At 39.3% G+C, this 17145-nt stretch overlaps 1 protein-coding gene across 7 annotated transcripts in view; it reads right to left on the bottom strand.

The window, feature by feature from the left end:
- GADL1 (glutamate decarboxylase like 1) overlaps window positions 1–17145 on the bottom strand; it is a 125497-nt gene that overhangs the window by 81843 nt on the left and 26509 nt on the right. For 5 of the 7 annotated variants that reach the window (XM_043508991.1, XM_038392317.2, XM_043508993.1 and 2 more), the window contains 5 exons: window positions 9267–9439; window positions 8245–8371; window positions 5741–5831; window positions 4003–4109; window positions 1792–1907 (listed from right to left, as the gene is read on the bottom strand). In XM_043508991.1, the coding sequence (XP_043364926.1) occupies window positions 1792–1907; window positions 4003–4109; window positions 5741–5831; window positions 8245–8371; window positions 9267–9439 (614 nt within the window). Of the gene's footprint in view, window positions 1–1791; window positions 1908–4002; window positions 4110–5740; window positions 5832–7823; window positions 8016–8147; window positions 8374–9266; window positions 9440–17145 lie in introns of those variants that run through there. The other 2 variants (XM_038392321.2, XM_038392319.2) reach the window with 2 other exon arrangements.

The following is a 17145-nucleotide window of genomic DNA, read 5'->3' as shown; positions in this document are numbered from 1 at the left end:
GGAGTACAGACCTGCCCTCAGTCTAACACCTCCTGAAAAACAGTACCACATTGACACTGAGTGCCTGCCTGAGAACACCACTGCTGGGCAACACTAACAGACCACCTCCTACAGTGCTAGAAGCTCAAATATAAGATATGGTTTTGAGACTAAGCCATAAAATGAGGGCCATATAACGGTCAGTATGCTCTGACCACTGCTGATGCTGAGCAGTATCAGCTCATTGTCTCCTTGTGCTCCCCCATCTCTTTGTCTTATTCACTTCTTGTCTCTATTTAGATGGTAAGATCTGCAGGGCAGAGACCATCTCTTTATTGTAGGTTTGTACATCACAATGGGTCTCTGGCCCTTAGGTACTGTTCAATGCAAATAAACAAAACATGATAAATAATAACAAAGTTGGAATTATGGTGTATCTTGAGTTTAAGCAGTTTTTCATATAACCTCAATAATCAAATCATATCTGAGGCAAACTATTTTGAAAAACAGAAGTGAGATAATGCCAAATCTGGGTGGAACAGAAGTAAACATGGTTCAAAAATTAGAATCTCTACAAATGTATGTCTCCTCCCTCTTAAACTGACAAAAATTCTAGCACTTCTGTACAATGCTAATTAAAATAACTAAAAATATTACAACAAATGCTAGGGGCACAGGTAGAAGTACTGGGTATGTAGGTACCAACGAGAGAGAGGAAGGATGGTCTTGTGGTTAAGGCAATAAAGAGGGATTCAGGACAGCTGGGTTCAGTGCATGGCACTGCCATAGAATTTTTCTCTGATCTTGGGCAAGCCATGTGATCTTCCTGTGTCCAGGTTCCCATTTGAAAAAATGGAATGATAAGTCTTTGCCTTGTTCATTTACATTGTAAGCTTTTGGGCGCTGTAAGCACTTAAGGGCAAGGACTGTACTAATACTGTATTTGTGTACATTTCCAAGCAAAATGCAGCCCAGATCTCCATTGGGGCATCTAGCTACTATTGTAACAGAAGTAATAATAATACCCACCACCTGTGCCAATCTAATCTCAAACACAACTATACTAAACCTAGTTTATTTAAAGGGTTGTGAATGTCACAAAGCCCAAGGGGCAGAGATGTAGGTGGGAGAAAATAGGCTCTAATTAAAGGCTGAAGCTCTGAAGTGCCCATGGGCATCCCTCCTACTCCAGTCTCCTACCTGAGTTTTGCATATGTTATGTCTGAAAGCTTTAAAACAGGAAGAAGTTTTTAGATTCTTTAAAGTAGGTTATTAAAGCAGCGTTGTTTAGAGAGCTTCAGTGAAAGGTTTTGCTAGGATTCTCTTTGTTGGATTTGATTCTCCACTCCAGCCAAGCTATACTCAGAGCCAATGGAGAAGGGGGGCTGCAGGGAGCCAGTTGTAGCTTTCTGACTATTGACTGCCTGGCCCCAGCGTAAGCTTAAGATGCAGGATAGTAGCTTTAACTTACATTACTGATGGATGTTCCTGCTAGACCTTATGTCAGTGGGAAATCAGACGTAGTGGAGCTCTTTTTCACCACAACCCTTCCCCATCCTGCCCCCGACACAACCTCCTCTTCTCCCAATGCCAGAGATAGGCAGGAGGTGGAGAGTTTCTCTGTGCAGGGGGAATTCACCACCAGTCATCTCCACACACCATGTTCCCCACTGTATGAAGATGACCCTTTTATTATGCTTGAAACAGCATTCAACACACAATCAAACAATGGAAACGTACCAGCATATGCAGAAGAAAAAAAAAAGTTCATTAGTTAAAAGTCTATAATGAATATGGGTGCAATTTCTTTACCTCTTCCGATGTAAACAGGACCAGTCTTGGCAACCCTGAAAGCCCCTTTTCCTTTATGTCAGGACAATATTTATACCTAGCTAAGTTCATAGCATACATATTAGAAACAGAGCCACCTGTAAAAAAACAAAAAAACCATACAAAACAACATATTCATTTATTATATTTTAGAAATTCAAACAAACAAGTAACTCTTGGCACTCATCTTGTGCTGTTGGCGCCTAGCTCATAAATTAAAACCACAAAACTAGCCTGTAACTACATCCATCATAGCCCAGTCCTTACTCAACAGCCTGAGAGATGAGAGAAGAAAAGGAGGCTTTGCTGCTTGCTTGGAAGGTTAACAGATCTGGGCTGTAGTGGGCCAAATGGCAGGGGAATGATTCCGGAAACTAAGAAGTCCCCAAAGAGAATGCCTGGGCACCAGTTCCTTCTGGTATACATTGTGGGATCTCCAGGGCCTCTGCTGATCTCAATTGTGGCAGTACACCACGGAGAAAGAGAGAGATGGTCCCTTAGGCCACCAGGTCTCAATCCATTTAGGGAAGAAAGGGAAAAAGAGACAACGAGGAGGAACTGGAAGGAGTAGAAGATCTCTAGGAGAAGATATGGAAGGGAAATGGAAGAGCTCAAGGAGACAAATGGGATTTTTTTAAGGCAAGATTGGCTTATATAAAAAAAATCAGTTTTATGGAAGCTAGAAAATAAAGATACAATTAATGTACTAAAGAACCTTTTAGTGTCCTCAGATATTTTTGAGTAAATTTTCTTTAAAAAAAAATCTGCCGAATATGCAGAGGTTTTTCTAAAAATATGCACAGAATCTAGGACAACCAAAAAAAAAAAAAAAATCCACAAATTTGGTACAATTTCCCATGTCTTTAATTATGGTTAATTTACTTTTCTACCACTTATTGGTGGGATACATTAACTATTTCTCACCCCCTCCACTAACTATATTTTAACATTTGCTTCTCTTTCACAGGAAGCAGGTTGGAGAATCTTACAGCTTGGTTTCTTGATGCTAATAATTCGGTACAGAAAGACTTTGGGGCTAAACTGTTACATTCCATTCTCCCTGTGCACCTGCAGCTGAAATATATTGACAATATTGCTACTTTAAAAAAAAATAAAGTATTAAAATGTAGCCTTTAAAAAAAATTAACCCAGAAATATTTCATGGGCTACCTGCTCATATCATTTCAAAACAGTATCACACCAAAAGGAGTTTGCTCAAGTCATTCCTACTAAGATAAACATGGACACCCAAAATGTAGACAGTGTACACAGAGGTGTACCCTGTCACATCATTGACTGGCTTTCATGCATACAGTTACAAAGATGCTGACAGAAGAGAAGAGTAACCGGGAATGGTGAGCACAAGTTGTACATGTGATACACACTGATATAAAGATGTAAAGTGCAGGGGTGCATTGCGGCTGACCCTAGTGTGGGTGCATGGGTCAGGCATCTTGCACAAGGGACAGGCACAATCACAGCCCTGTGCTAAAGATTGACAACCAGCTCAAAGGCTGTCCCGTTCATAGCAGTCAGTGGAGCTGGCTAGCAGTACAGAAGGGAGCACTGCAGGGTACTGCAGTATATGCACCCCTCCTACATGCTCCAGAGACACAATCACCCTCTGAGGTAGTACAATTTCACCCCACATCTCAGCGCCGGGCTCTATGTAAACTACACAATGTGGCCCATAACAGCTACTACATTGCTTGGAGGCTTCCTGCAATGTATTTTGTAAAGCACTTGTGGGCCTCAAACTATGACCACTTTAAATGACGCAATCTCACTCCAAATTCAGTCTGAGTTAATTAGCTCATACTCGTAGAACTGGAGCCTGAGACTGCTGCCCACTCAGGTCACTAAAGGTGATCTTACTATTGATATTAATGAGAACTGGGTGGGCTCCAATTCCAGGGACTCTAGAATTTGTTCTGTGTAATTTTTTTGTTAATTGATCCATACAGCTGCTTTCGTTTCATGTGACCATACAGATTCATAGGATTTTTATTATGATGGTCTAGAAGCTTGGGTAAAATAACTTTATTAAAGCCAAAAGTCCTTGCGTCATCTGATTTTGTATGCTTTTTTGAGTACACTATACAAGTTAAATAATCACAAAATTCTTAATCTGTAGCTCTCTGCAGTTTCTATAGATTAGTTTGAAATTCAGAAGATGGAAGGCTGTTTTCTTACCTGGATTAAATATGCCATCACCTTCTTTCCAGCCGACAAATTCAATCATTCTCTTCAGAACTGCTTCTTCCACTAACAAAAACACGGGGGACACCTCATATGTATATCTGAATAAATATAAAAGTATCATGATTGGCAATAGACTGCAGAACTTATGGTCACAGGATGTCATAGATACTAAGAATTTAGCAAGATTCAAAGAGGGACTGGAGATTTATATGGATAACAAGAATATCCAGAGTTTATAATGTTAATGATAAAAAAAAGTTTTGGGAGGAAGATAAAATCTCATGCTTCTGGGTTTATGCCAATCTCTAACTATTAGGGTTTAGGAGGAAACTTCCCTCGGTGGCAGTTTATCCCACATGAATCTACTGTGCAATTTCTTGCACCTTCCTCTGACGCATCTGGTGCTGGATTTCAATATACCAAAGGTCTAATCCAGTATGGCAATTTCCTCTGTTCCTAACAGCATCATAATACTGACCTTTACATTTTCAAAGCAATACATAGGGATTTCAGTCATGTGATTTAGATTAAGTGAATAACAGCTAATAAAACCATATGCTCCTGGGAAAAATTACCCATTTTATGCAAGTTATCCTTTTGTTTACTACACCTTTACATCTGCCTGCCCAACCAGGAAGCCATTTGTGTTCAGTTCAGTGCAGACTGTTTTAGAGGAGATATACACACTGTGCTCTCTCATGGAGACTTTACTTTTGTTCATTTTTATTGTATTGTTCTCTTCATCAAAAACAAAAGTCACTCAGGTTGAAAATGTGTATGAAAATATAACATCCATGAATGTAACTAGTCAATTTTTTGTGGGTGCTGAACTGTAGGAGCTCTTGTTGCTTCTATAGTTTGGCACCCAAAACACTACAGGCTCTCCCTACCTAAAGCAATTGTACTTGGACCCTAGACTTCAGTTCTATCTTTCCCATATTGCTTGTATATATACCTATACAACATTTGTTCAAATTCATTGTGGTGCTCATACTTAATACTATGTGGGGCAAATCCTGAAGGTGGCTGAAGAACTCCATTGGGCATGCTTACAAGAGTTCAGCTAACATCAGTCCTAACTTTGGATCAACTTTAAAATACCAGTCCCAAAATGGAAAAAGTTTATTTAAGGGCATATAACTTTGGAATGCCATGGACAAGAAAGAAAAATGGAACAATTTAACACTTCATACCAAACAAACACAATGAAAACAAAAAAATAACATTTGTACAAGCTGCACCTTGAACACCCAGGAGCAGACTGAATCTCTGTTATAATGACATAAATCCCAAACACCACTGAAGTTACCTTGGATTTACATTGGTGAAAGTGCGATCAAAGTCTTGCTCATTGAGAGCACAACGTTTATCTGAATAAGTTTGTTTTTAAAAGCATATCTAAATAACATATCTAGATCCCCTAAATAAGAACAAATTTACAGGTAAAAGGGATGACAAACAAAAGCCCTTCAGTGGGGAATCTTTACTCCAAAATTAAGACCCACAGACTGAAAAAGGCTCCAACAGCTTAGCCAAATTTCTGTTGAAGTATATGGTTATGTGATGCAGAACCAAACTCTGTTATTATCCCCAGGTTACTGCTAAAAGTCCTCTGTGTTAATGTAAAGAGAAACCTGAAGTGGGTATTCATAATTTTTTAAAAATCTGGATTAATAATAATAGTGTTCCAGGGTCATCTCAATGAGTACAAAAAAAGAGAGATACTTACACACTTGGGTTTAATGCTTCTGTAATGAAACGAGCCACTAAAGAGTAATAATCAATACCGGCATACAACTGATTGAAAAATCTTGGATGATCTGCAGATTTAAAAATGAAACGTAAGTACTCCAGTATATGTCACAAGTGAAAATAAACACAACAGCATCTCTACTGCATGACCACAGGATGCAGGTACATAGGATTAAAACATTCTACATGGTCAAACAGCAGCATTTTACTTTATTATCCCTTTTGTGTCCATGTGACTCTCTTCTTTCCCCAGATTGGCCAAACTTCTCACAAAGGGTGAAATTCACAACTGGGACTTAAATAGCCTCTTCATAGGGGTGAATTTATTAAGGCTGCTTGAAAACTTCCTGCTGAAACTTTTGAAGGAAAATTTGGTTTAGTTTAAACAAAAACTTTCATAGAAAGTACAAGTTTTTTCCTCAAACATTTTCAATTTTTTATTGGAAAACTGAAAGCTTTTTGTTGAAAACCAAATAAATAAATAAATAAATAAATAATTCAGTTTTGATCCCCAAAAAATTTCCACTGAAAATTTTAACAAAACACAATTTTTCTCATTTTCATTTATATTTTCTGCTGAAAACTCCCCCACCATTTTCAGACCAGTTCAGACCAGAATATACAGCCTCATCGTGCGAGGCAGGAGTTGAGGGCAGTCTGACTCTGCACTCTACATTTGGCTTCCTAAATTTCACTTTCCATTTTAACCCCGCACTTAACTTTCATCTATCCCAGTGTTCTTCTTTCATATCCCTCCCTGCCAAGTTGAGAGGAAGTTTTTTGTTTTTTAAATTTCCCTGTTAAATTACTTTAAAGAACCAACCTCTCTGGAAATGCTTTTCTAAATGTTTCTTCTTTAAAATTGTGTTTCTTTCCTTTACCAGAATGTCTGAGATACCGAGAAAAAGAGAAACCGTCTTTTACCCTATTACCTTAATATAAGCGGCACCATTTTGGGGTTCTGCACTATTAAATAAATAACAATAATGAGAAATTATGTTAAAGTAATCTAAAAGTTCTCATCATAAAATCAATTCAATTCAGGGTCCTCTACCATCTGGACTATAGTTCATCACATTGTAACTACATATTATAAAACTGGGTGAATTCATGACAGACTAGAAGCCTTAAATCTGAAGCTTTTGCTAGTTTTTATAGTTAGGGTAACATTATCTGTGCATCTTGCTTTTGTATTTAATTCCTTTTCTAGGGTGGCACAGTGCAACAAATGAAAATGTAAAGAAAAATTACAAAATGAAGATATATTCCACTGACATTGTAATGACATCTGCATATTAATATTGCCTGGGACTCTTCAGATAAGCACTGCTAATTTCTGTGTTCTTCAAAAACATATGCTCACTCTCAAAATTATTTTTTTTATTCTGTAGCAACAGCATCTTTAGCAGGAAACATACCCAGTAATTTATATCAAATGCCCTTCACACCTTCTCAAATACACTGTGAGTATAAGATATGTAGCTATGCTTCTAAAATTCTAACTAGGCTTTTGATACACCGCCCTATTTCCTAAACAGATGTTATTCATTTCTTTCTGTTGATATTTGGTTATACAGAATGCTTTTCATCACAGTTACCTGCATGGGGCCAATTCTACAAGGTGCTGGGTGCCTTTTCTGAGATGCTGAGCACTCATTCCCCATTGTCTTAAGCAGGAATTCTGGCTGATCAGCATTTTACAAGGGGATACTCAGCACGTATCAGGATTATGCTCCAGGTGACATTTGTATCCACTTGTGAAAAAAGCCAGTATATACCTCACTCAGTCACCTGATTACATTTAAAAAGTGATTTAAAGCATGCATTAAGGTTTTGATTTTCCTTTTGCAAACAGACTGTTTGCTATACGTTAACAGTAAACGCAGTGCCATTCTTGACCAACAGCCTGACTTATCCTTGCCTTATTTGCATTAAATGGCAGTGACTATGACATCACTACTCACCAACCAGACAGCAGGAAGTCCTATGCAAAGGTCTTGGGGATTCATAAAGGTCTTTCTCCTGCCTGATTTGGTAAATTGTTATATCATATTCCATACCTGTCTAGAGGCCAAAGGTGTCTTTCAGGAGACTTTAGAATAGCAGAGTCTCCCATTAACATCAATGGTAATCCCTCGCAGGAATTTTTTTAATGTCATCATACAGATTTTAGTCCCCCTCAGAAATCCATCTGATCACTGTGAGGATCCAGGTAGCTTGGCAGGCATGATACTCTCATTTTACAATAAGGACTAGATATGAAGGAGAGAAGAATTACTTATGCCAGCATTTACTCAAACAGCTATAGAACAGCCAATTAAAGCATTCATATGCCTTCATATAGTTACAGGCAGGTAGAAAATGTTGACGTAGCAAAATATCACCTTGTTTCCTGAAGGGTAACAAAGTTTAGGAGAAAATACCCTGACTTCAGAGTTTTTGATGGTAATAAGGTAACACAATTAGAACTCAAATTCCTACTAGTTTTGACGCTGTATCGTATAATGTCCTGGCAAAGTTGCAAGAGTCTCTGATGGGGCTCTCCGGTATCCCTCATTTCCAGATCGAGAAGTTTTTTCAGTTTTTCAGGAGGCTGCCATTCACAAACCTAATGATGGGGGAAATGCCAGCAATGAATACATGTTGGCTGAGGTGAAGACAAAATGTTATGGTAATAAAATCTCACTCAGCAATGGATTCTGTAATGTAATGGTTTTCAAAGTAAGAAAATTGCACTTAAAAGTGCAGCACTACTCTGAACAGCGACTGTAAAAATGGCCTCATGGGATCCTATTTTTATTGTGTCTCAGGGATTCCCTGCTCAAACTTGTTCTGGTTAAAAGCAAAAAGATTATTTTTCTAACTGCCAGAGCTGCAAACTCATCCTGGAATCTGGAAACCAAGATGAGTTGCTTCTGGTTTGTATATCTTTATTAGGCGTAATAAACCTGTAAGCCAAATTCTGCCTTCAGCAACCCCCATGATATCCCAGTGTCTTCAAATGCTGTTGTGCCAAGGGCAAGGAGATGGCTCATGCAGCCCACAAATGGACAAGGCCTACCTGTCCAGCACCTCTCTCAAATAGCCTCTGCAAATAAGGGTGCTATGGAACCTAGACAAGTCTGTAATGCTGCCCTCCTCCAGTGGTAACATAGCCACCCTTCCTCAGGGTTGAATCTGCCTCTGGCACAGATGCTCCTGCAGGCTCAGCAAGCTCAAGGGTAAATTTGGCCCCAAGACCCCCCCCCCCAAAAAGGCATTTCAAAGTAATGTAGGGAACATTTTCTTGCAAATGTATATTTTAATTTAATTATGCTATTAAAAGGTTTCATGAAGCCACATTTTTAAATCCAGACAGCTATATTTTATTTCAAAACCTAACCACATGCTAAAAGCAAATTGTGCCCTTTATGTGCTATAAAACTCAGCTAACTTGGAAAGCTGAAGTTTTTAATCACTCATATCTATTACCATATATTTTCAAACTGATTCCAAGGCTTTACCTTCTCTGTTACATCAGCAGCTTTCTGTATGACCTCCTCCATTATGATCTTACAGGCCTCTTCTACAAATTTCTCTCCAGCTTTTGAATCTGTTATCGGGCCGTTCAGAATGACACCATTCACCAAGACAGCATTCTTCTTCCTCTGGAATATTTCCTGTTTGTTACTATCAACTGTAAAAGAAATATGACTTGGTTAAAGTGATGCTTGATCAGCTAAATCAGTGGTTCTCAACCAGGGGTACATGTATCCCTGGTGATACGTAGACATCTTCCAGGGGGGTTATCGACTCATCCAGATATTTGCCTAGTTTTACAACAGGCTACATAAAAAGCACTACTGAAATCAGTACAAACTAAAGTTTCAGACAATGATTTGTTTATACTGCTCTGTATACTATGTAAGTACAATATTTATATTCCAATTGATTTATTTTATAATTATATGGTAAAAAATTATAAAGTAAGCCTTTTTCATTAATAGTGTGCTGTGACGCTTTTGTATTTTTATGTTTGATTTTGTAAGTTTTTAAGTGAGGTAAAATGTGGGGGTACACAAGACAAATCAGACTCTTGAAAGGATACAGTAGTCTGGAAAGGTTGAGACCCACTGAGCTAAATCGTAAGGTGGAAAAAAGCACTCTCTCACTGCTAACAATATATTAAACTCTGTACACACAGCCCAGTGTAATTAATGAAGTCCTTAGGGAAACAATTGCCATGGATCTTTGCATGCATTAAGAATGCAGAATTAAACCCTAGAATAGGAAGGAAACAGCTTTAAAAATAGAAATTATCTAATTTCATTAATTTTTAGATAGATCAATATATAGGCCAGCCAGAAGGGACCATTATGATCATCTGATCTGACCACCTGTATAACACAGACCATTGAACTTCCCCTAGAGTAGATCTTTTAGAAACACATCCAATCTTCATTTTAAAATGGTCGGCGATAGAGAAGCCACCACAATCTTTGGTAAATTGGTCCAATGATTAAGTCCTCTCACCACTGAAAATTTACGCCTTATTTCAAGTCTGAATTTGACTAGCTTCAACTTTCAGCCTTTGGATTATGTTATACATTTTTCTGCCCATTGAAGAGCCCATTATTAATTATTTGTTCCCCATGTAGGTACTTATAAGTTGATCAACTCAGCTCTTAACCCTTTCTTTGTGAAGCTAAATAGATCGAACTCTTTGAGTGTGTCACTATAAGGCGTATTTTCTAATCCTTTAATCATTCTCGCGGCTCTTTTCTGAACCCTCTCCAAATAATCAACATGCTTCTTGAATTATGGGCTCCAGAACTGGTCACAATATTCCAGCAACAGTCACACCGGCGCCAAATAACTTCCCTACTTCTACTCAAGAGTCACCCGTTTTGTATCTAAGGATCACATTAGCTCTTTTGGCCACAGCGTCACACTGGAAGCTCACATTCAGCTGATTATCCATCACAACACCCAAATCTTTTGCAGAATATTTAGATAAGTAGTAACATCCAAAAACATGCTAGGGACCTTCCAAATACAGAGGAAGACATGGTCCCAGGCCTGAAGAGCACACAGCCTGAAATAAAAAAAAAAAAGATGTGGGAGGTGACAAGCACCTGGCTTATTAGCTCCATATTAAGCACACTAGGTTTCTTTGTCCTCTGACCCTTCCTCCACCATTCAGCCCTTTTTCTTTCCTCATGGAACAATTTCCAGCATCATTTCCAGCGTCCTTATGCCCTTAACTCCCTCCCTCCATCCCAACATCTAGCCTGATTGTTCTGACCATACCACCTTTGTCCCTCTCCTTCAATTCTTCCACTGGCTCCCCCTTCTCCACTGCATTAAGTTCAAGCTTCTCACAATTGCTGTCAAAGCCCCTTCCCAACTCTACTCCTCCCTACTTTCTGCCCTGGTCTCATCATTTCACCCCACATCTGATCTGCTCTCCAATGATGCCTCATCTTGCTTGTCCACTTCTCCCACAATCATCTCAATGTTTTCTTCCCTACCACCCTATGCATTGGATGCACTTCCTGAGGTGGCCACAAAGCCCTTCTCATCATCCCCTCACATAGATTCTTCCTGAAGCCACACTGCTTTTATATCATTAGGAAACTAGCTGACTAAGACATCTACTTACCTACTTCACTTATTTATCTCATGAGAGAAGACCAGGAGTCCAATTTTGGCTGAGAGGAGCATAAAGTGGAGGGTGAGACATTCAAGAGGAAATGTCAGAGAAATAGGCTGAGATGTGAGATTTGAACAAAGACAGGCTAGAAGTGGAGAGGTAGTTCTGCGGCTATTCGTGGGTGCAGAAGTGGTAGTTAAAGCCATGTGAGTGGATAAGGTTACCCGTAGATAGGGAGCATGAAGTGAAGAGAGGTTCTAGGACAGAGCCCTGTAGGAACTCCCATTGGAAAGTGATGAAGGGGAATATTACCAAACAAGAGAGACACACAGTACAGCCAGAAATGTGGCAAGCAACCTGGTACTTCAATAGGGCAAGAGGGGACAACATCTCAAGCAGGAGGGAGTGGTCAGCAGTATCAAAATGCAGCCAGGAGGTCAAGGAAAATGAGAATGAAGCGGAGACCCTGAGATTTGAGTAGGAAGAAGTCATAAGAGACGCTGATTAAAACAGTTTTGGTCGAATGGAGAGGACAGAAATCTGGTTTGAGAGGGATCCAAGATGAAGTTGGGGGAGAGGAACTCGGGGTAAAGATTGTAGACTGCACATTCTATGAGTTTGAAGGTGAAGGGGGAAAAGGGATGAGGGGAGGAGGGGTAGTCAGAGAGACAGGCAAAATATAGCGTCTTCACCCTTTGCACCCAGCACTCTTTCACATGTAGGAAGCATTGAGAAAAATTCTGCCAGGTTTTCCGAGTTCATTATCCCTTCCACTATTGACTTTACCATGAGAAGGAATGGTAGGGCATGAAGTTGATTTATGCAACAATATTCCATTATTAGTCTTGACAAAATTCAATTTTTATTTTTTTTTTATAATTTCAACAGGTAATATTGGATGTTTATTTTTAAACTTTTTTCACTATTTTTATTAATTTCAATATTCACAATTTTGAGAAATTAAGGGGTGTTAGACAATAATTATTTAATTACAGTAAACTAGAAGATTCAAAAAAAGTTAAAGCTTTGTCATCCTTAAAACACAAATGGGCTGACAACATCACATCAAAATATACAAAGTAAATATCCTTAAATCAAACTCCAGTAAGTTTGCAAGCAGCATTTTTCTTATTTTGCCTATCTGTAAATTTTTATTATCAAATATATTTTTTCGTGATTTTGTGTGTGTACAGTGAAATCAACGTTTACCAGCATTTACCAATAAAAATCAATCCTTCCAAGCCTGCTCATGATGTATTAGGATAAATCATTACTCTATGATCCCTTATGATTATTTTGTCTCCAATCATACAAAACAAAAAAGCAAGAAAATCCAAGGTCAAGTCTGTCAATCTGGACTTGATTTTGATCTTGAATCTATATAAAGCAGGAGTAATTCCACGGACATAAATTGAGAAACACTGGTTTAAAATCAGAGATCTATTAATTCAGACCAGTGTTCAGAGGTATTAGATCACTACATATTACTGAAGGAATCTGTAGAAAAGAAAGCTCTGGCTCCACAAAGGAGCTATTCCTACATGTTGCTCCGTGATCCCATCAACAGTTTGGCTCTTTAAGGAGCAGTGCTATCACTGGCTCTCTTGATTGTGGCTGTAAAATCAAAAAATCCTCTCCAAAGTGACAAGGAAACTAAAGGCATGGCACAAAAGTGAATGCTGCAAGGGGCAACATTAACTTATGTGCCAATATTCACTGGGTTACAAGCAGTGGCTGTTCACTGGTCTCACCCTGGCATGGTCAAGAGTTTTCTAGCCAGGATCCTGCATTGTTGCCATAGAAGGGCTTGTCTAGGCTTCGGTGGAGTGGGGAAAAAAAAAACTGTGGAAGCACCACTCTCCCTCTTCACATTCTTTTTAACTCTCTGGTCAATTTTTAAATTTTTTGCTCCTCTCTGCACTTCCTAGCAGAAGCAAATAGGTGACCCTTTATGTTGGCCTAAATAAATGACTGCCTATTTCCAGCATGCTGCCTGACAGCATGAAGCACATTCACTTTGGATATCAGTCACAATCCACATTCCCACATGGAGGAAGCAAAAGACATACAAAATATAGCCTAGAAATACGGATGCAGTTTGTAGGTCCTTTTAAAAAAAAAAAAAAAAATCTTTTCAATCCCATGACGTTAACTTTCTGCAGGCACAAAATAGCTACTCAATTTTCCTCTCATTATTAGGACAAATAAGATCAAATTCTGACCTGAAGTGGCCAGTTAGTCCTCCCATGAACTACCAACTTTAATGGAAGCTAGTATGCGCATCTATAAAACTATTATTTTTACTATTAATATTGTCTGAGAGAAGAATATGACTCTTAATTGTAAATTTATGTTGATAGCATAGCCTCTTGTACCAAACTTAATGTACTAAGCTTTTTAATCTTAATTAAAAAGATACACGTTCTTTTGTAGATCCAACATAGAACCTCACTAACAGGCAAGTAATATTCCATCCCTTCTTCAACTGAAATCCACATAGGTCAATTCCCATCTTGCCTTAGAGTACAACTCAGCAGAAGCATTGTACACAATTTCCAGCTTTGAAAAATCTCAGGGGGTTTTCTCTATGAAAACAAAGTAGATAGATTTCAGAAGATTTGCAGGACCTGGGTTTAGTGAGGAACGGGAAGACACCTACCTGCTCTTTGGGCACACTGAACAGTGAATTAGGGATTACTTCAGGATTTAGATTCAGTTCTCCCTTTGATGTACGTCTGACCTCCCATAAATGTTAACAGAATTTGCACACACAAGGGAAAATACTGTCCCTCTCTCTTCTACAGATGAGAGCTTCACATGCAGCACCATTCATTTAGATCTACAGAGCAGGGAATGGGACTAGGGCGAGGATCTGAGGAGGCCACAAAAGGGATGCACACCACCAGTATAGCTCAGATGCCAGCTGTTGCAAAGTTGTCCCGATTGCTCTTTTGGGAGAACAGGATTTTATCCATGGAGAAAAAAAAATGGAGCCAGGGAATGCGAGGGCAGTTCCTATTCTGTTCCCAGAACCTGCAGATGTCAGCAGGGTGGATGAGCTGTGGGGAAAGGGGGCGGACAATTGTATTGAGGCCCCTCAAACAATCTGTGACTGGGGTGAAAAGGGAGGGTTGGGGCCCCAGCAAACATGATGTACGGGGGCCCAAAATTTGTCTCGATAGGCCTGGATGACAGAGGCTGTGCCAAAGCCATAAGGCTACCCTTGTGTCACTGAACCAGTCCTACCTCAGATCTCCTAGCTCAAATGGAGACTTGCTGCCAGGACTTCCTCCTCTTCTATTGCCCATAGAACAAACCCTCATGGGACTCTGTGGAAAAGTTAGTGCAGCCTTGTTCTGCACCAACTTTCCCATGGGGTTGGTTGTAGGGTAACAACCTTCCCTTTCCCAGCCTTGCCTTTTTGCAAAGACAGGTTACTAGCCCCCAAACAGATATTTGCAGATCCTGGGGCAGAGAAGAACACTGTGGAGACAGCTGATTCTTTCCTGCTTGTCCCCCCAACCCCACAGAAAAGATTACATTTGTGTGCAGATCACAGGGGACATCTGGCCCTTAGTTTTTATTCAGTCCTTATTCAGGTAAGCTCCCATTCATTTAAATGGGAGTTTACTTGTTTAAGGACTTAATAAGGAAGGTAGGACTTGGCCCTCGGTACATTCTTAAATTAGTCAGAAGAACAACATGCTCTCCATTTACTCAATCAATTTTTCAGTAGCTTTTGGCTATAGACTTCCATGTTGGCCTGTGAGCCAAATTCTAGCCTGGAATATACCATATGGATGTGGCTTCAATGGAAATTAATAGGAACTACAAATTTTTGCATCCAAAAGCAGAATTTGGCCCTAAGTACATGAATTTTCTGTGTTGGCTGGGTTTGAGTTTTGCAGACCAAAATGTGGACTTAAAGTACTGTGACTCTTAAAAATATCACAAGATTTGCTGTAAAACTTTGCTGTTTTACTTCAAGCCCCATTTGCTACTCTTACATGAGAATCTGAGATTTCATTTTTTAATATTTTTTATAGTAAATTGTATCCCTCATGGTTACAGAACAAAGCTTGAAAACATGACCAGAATGTACTCTAAAAGTTCAAAAGACAGAAGGCCAGGAAAACCCCAAAACTTATTTTTTTTAAATCTCACAATTTTTAAGCAAAGCTTATAACTAGGGCCCACCAAATTCACGGCTATGAAAAATGTGTCACAGACTGAAATCTGGTCCCCCCTCATGCAATCTAGTCTTTTGTGTGCTTTTACCCACTAGTATACAGATTTAACAGGGGGAGACCAGCGTTTCTCAATTTGGGGGTCCTGGGGGGGTCACAAGGTTATTGTAGGAGGGTTGCGGTACTGGTACCTTACTTCTGTGCTAACTTCAGAGCTGGGCAGCCGGAGAGCAGCGGTTGTTGGCTGGGCAAACACTTCTGAAGGCCGCAGCACACCAGCACAGAAGTAAGGGTGGCAATACCATACCATGCCCCATCTTTACTTCTGTGCTGCTGCTGGCAGTGGCTCTGCCTTCAGAGCTGGGCTGTGAAATTGACAAAAATGGACTGTGAATTTAGTAGGGCCTCACTTCTGGGGGCCCAACTCATGGTGGTGGTTTGTTTTGTTTTGTTTTTTTTAAATGTTCTGGATTGGCAATACTGGACTTGAAGCAACCTTTAGTCTTCACTTTTAAATGACATGGTAGCTGGTTTAAATTGTGTGCTCTTAATACCTGTTTTTCCAAGCCCCAGAGCCAACTATGTAATTTAAAACTGTATGAAGACCCAAAGCTTTTAACTGTACTTTTCCTTTTAAAAACTATTCCAAACATCATGGTCAAAATAGCATTACTTTATTCTCTATTTCTAGTGGGCTTTCAAAACCCCTTCTAAACAACTGAGTTTTAAAAACACACACATTGGGTCTAAGAAAGCCCTTTGTGTTTCACAAGTAGCCCACATGCTAAAACAGCATCTTCTCCCATACATGTCTTATGTAATAATAGGCACATGATCTACAGATGGTGCGATAGCGACAAAATTCTTTGTTTTGCATTTTAAAAGCTAGAAGCGGCATTCTAAGCAGAGTCAGAGAGAAGGCACACACAGAAAGTGCACCAGCAAGTGCAATTTCAGGTAAATGGCTCAAGCATAGAAGCAATACTAAAACATTAGCAAATGGAAGTGCTCTAAATCTGAGATTAAGGATTACTGACTGTTCAAGATGGCCTGTGACAAACAGAGGGCCTGATCCAGCTCCCATTCAAGGCAAATGGGGATTTAGCCATTAGCTTCAGTGGGAGCCATATCAAGTACATAATTCTGAAAGTACAATATTCTATCTCAAAACCTTAATATTTTCAAACCAGCATTCCATTTTTACAATCAATATTATTCTCCTGAAATGCAAGCATAAAATTTGAGCACCTAAAGTTGAAACAATACACACAAAAACAAAATACTCTGATGTTACCATCTTTTTCACTATACAAGCCTTACTAACAGTGAAATATGTGATTCTGTGTTTGCATAAAATAGAAAAACCTTTGCTGCTATATTCTTACTTTGCAAAACTAAACTAGAGCCTTGTGCTTGACACATTCTAACAGCATTTATTTGAGTAGAATAAAATGCCATGGGGAGATTTACTACTTACAGGAGGCACAGAACAAGAGGGGGATGGGTAAGAGGTTGCACTGTAAGGGACAAAGATTGTCTAAATATAAAGCGCCAAATCCTGCT

This window comes from Dermochelys coriacea, chromosome 2, assembly GCF_009764565.3.
Source record: "Dermochelys coriacea isolate rDerCor1 chromosome 2, rDerCor1.pri.v4, whole genome shotgun sequence".
Lineage (NCBI taxonomy): Eukaryota > Metazoa > Chordata > Testudines > Dermochelyidae > Dermochelys > Dermochelys coriacea.
The sequence above is the reverse complement of the archived record's forward strand: the minus strand, read 5'-3'. Positions and strand labels throughout refer to the sequence as shown.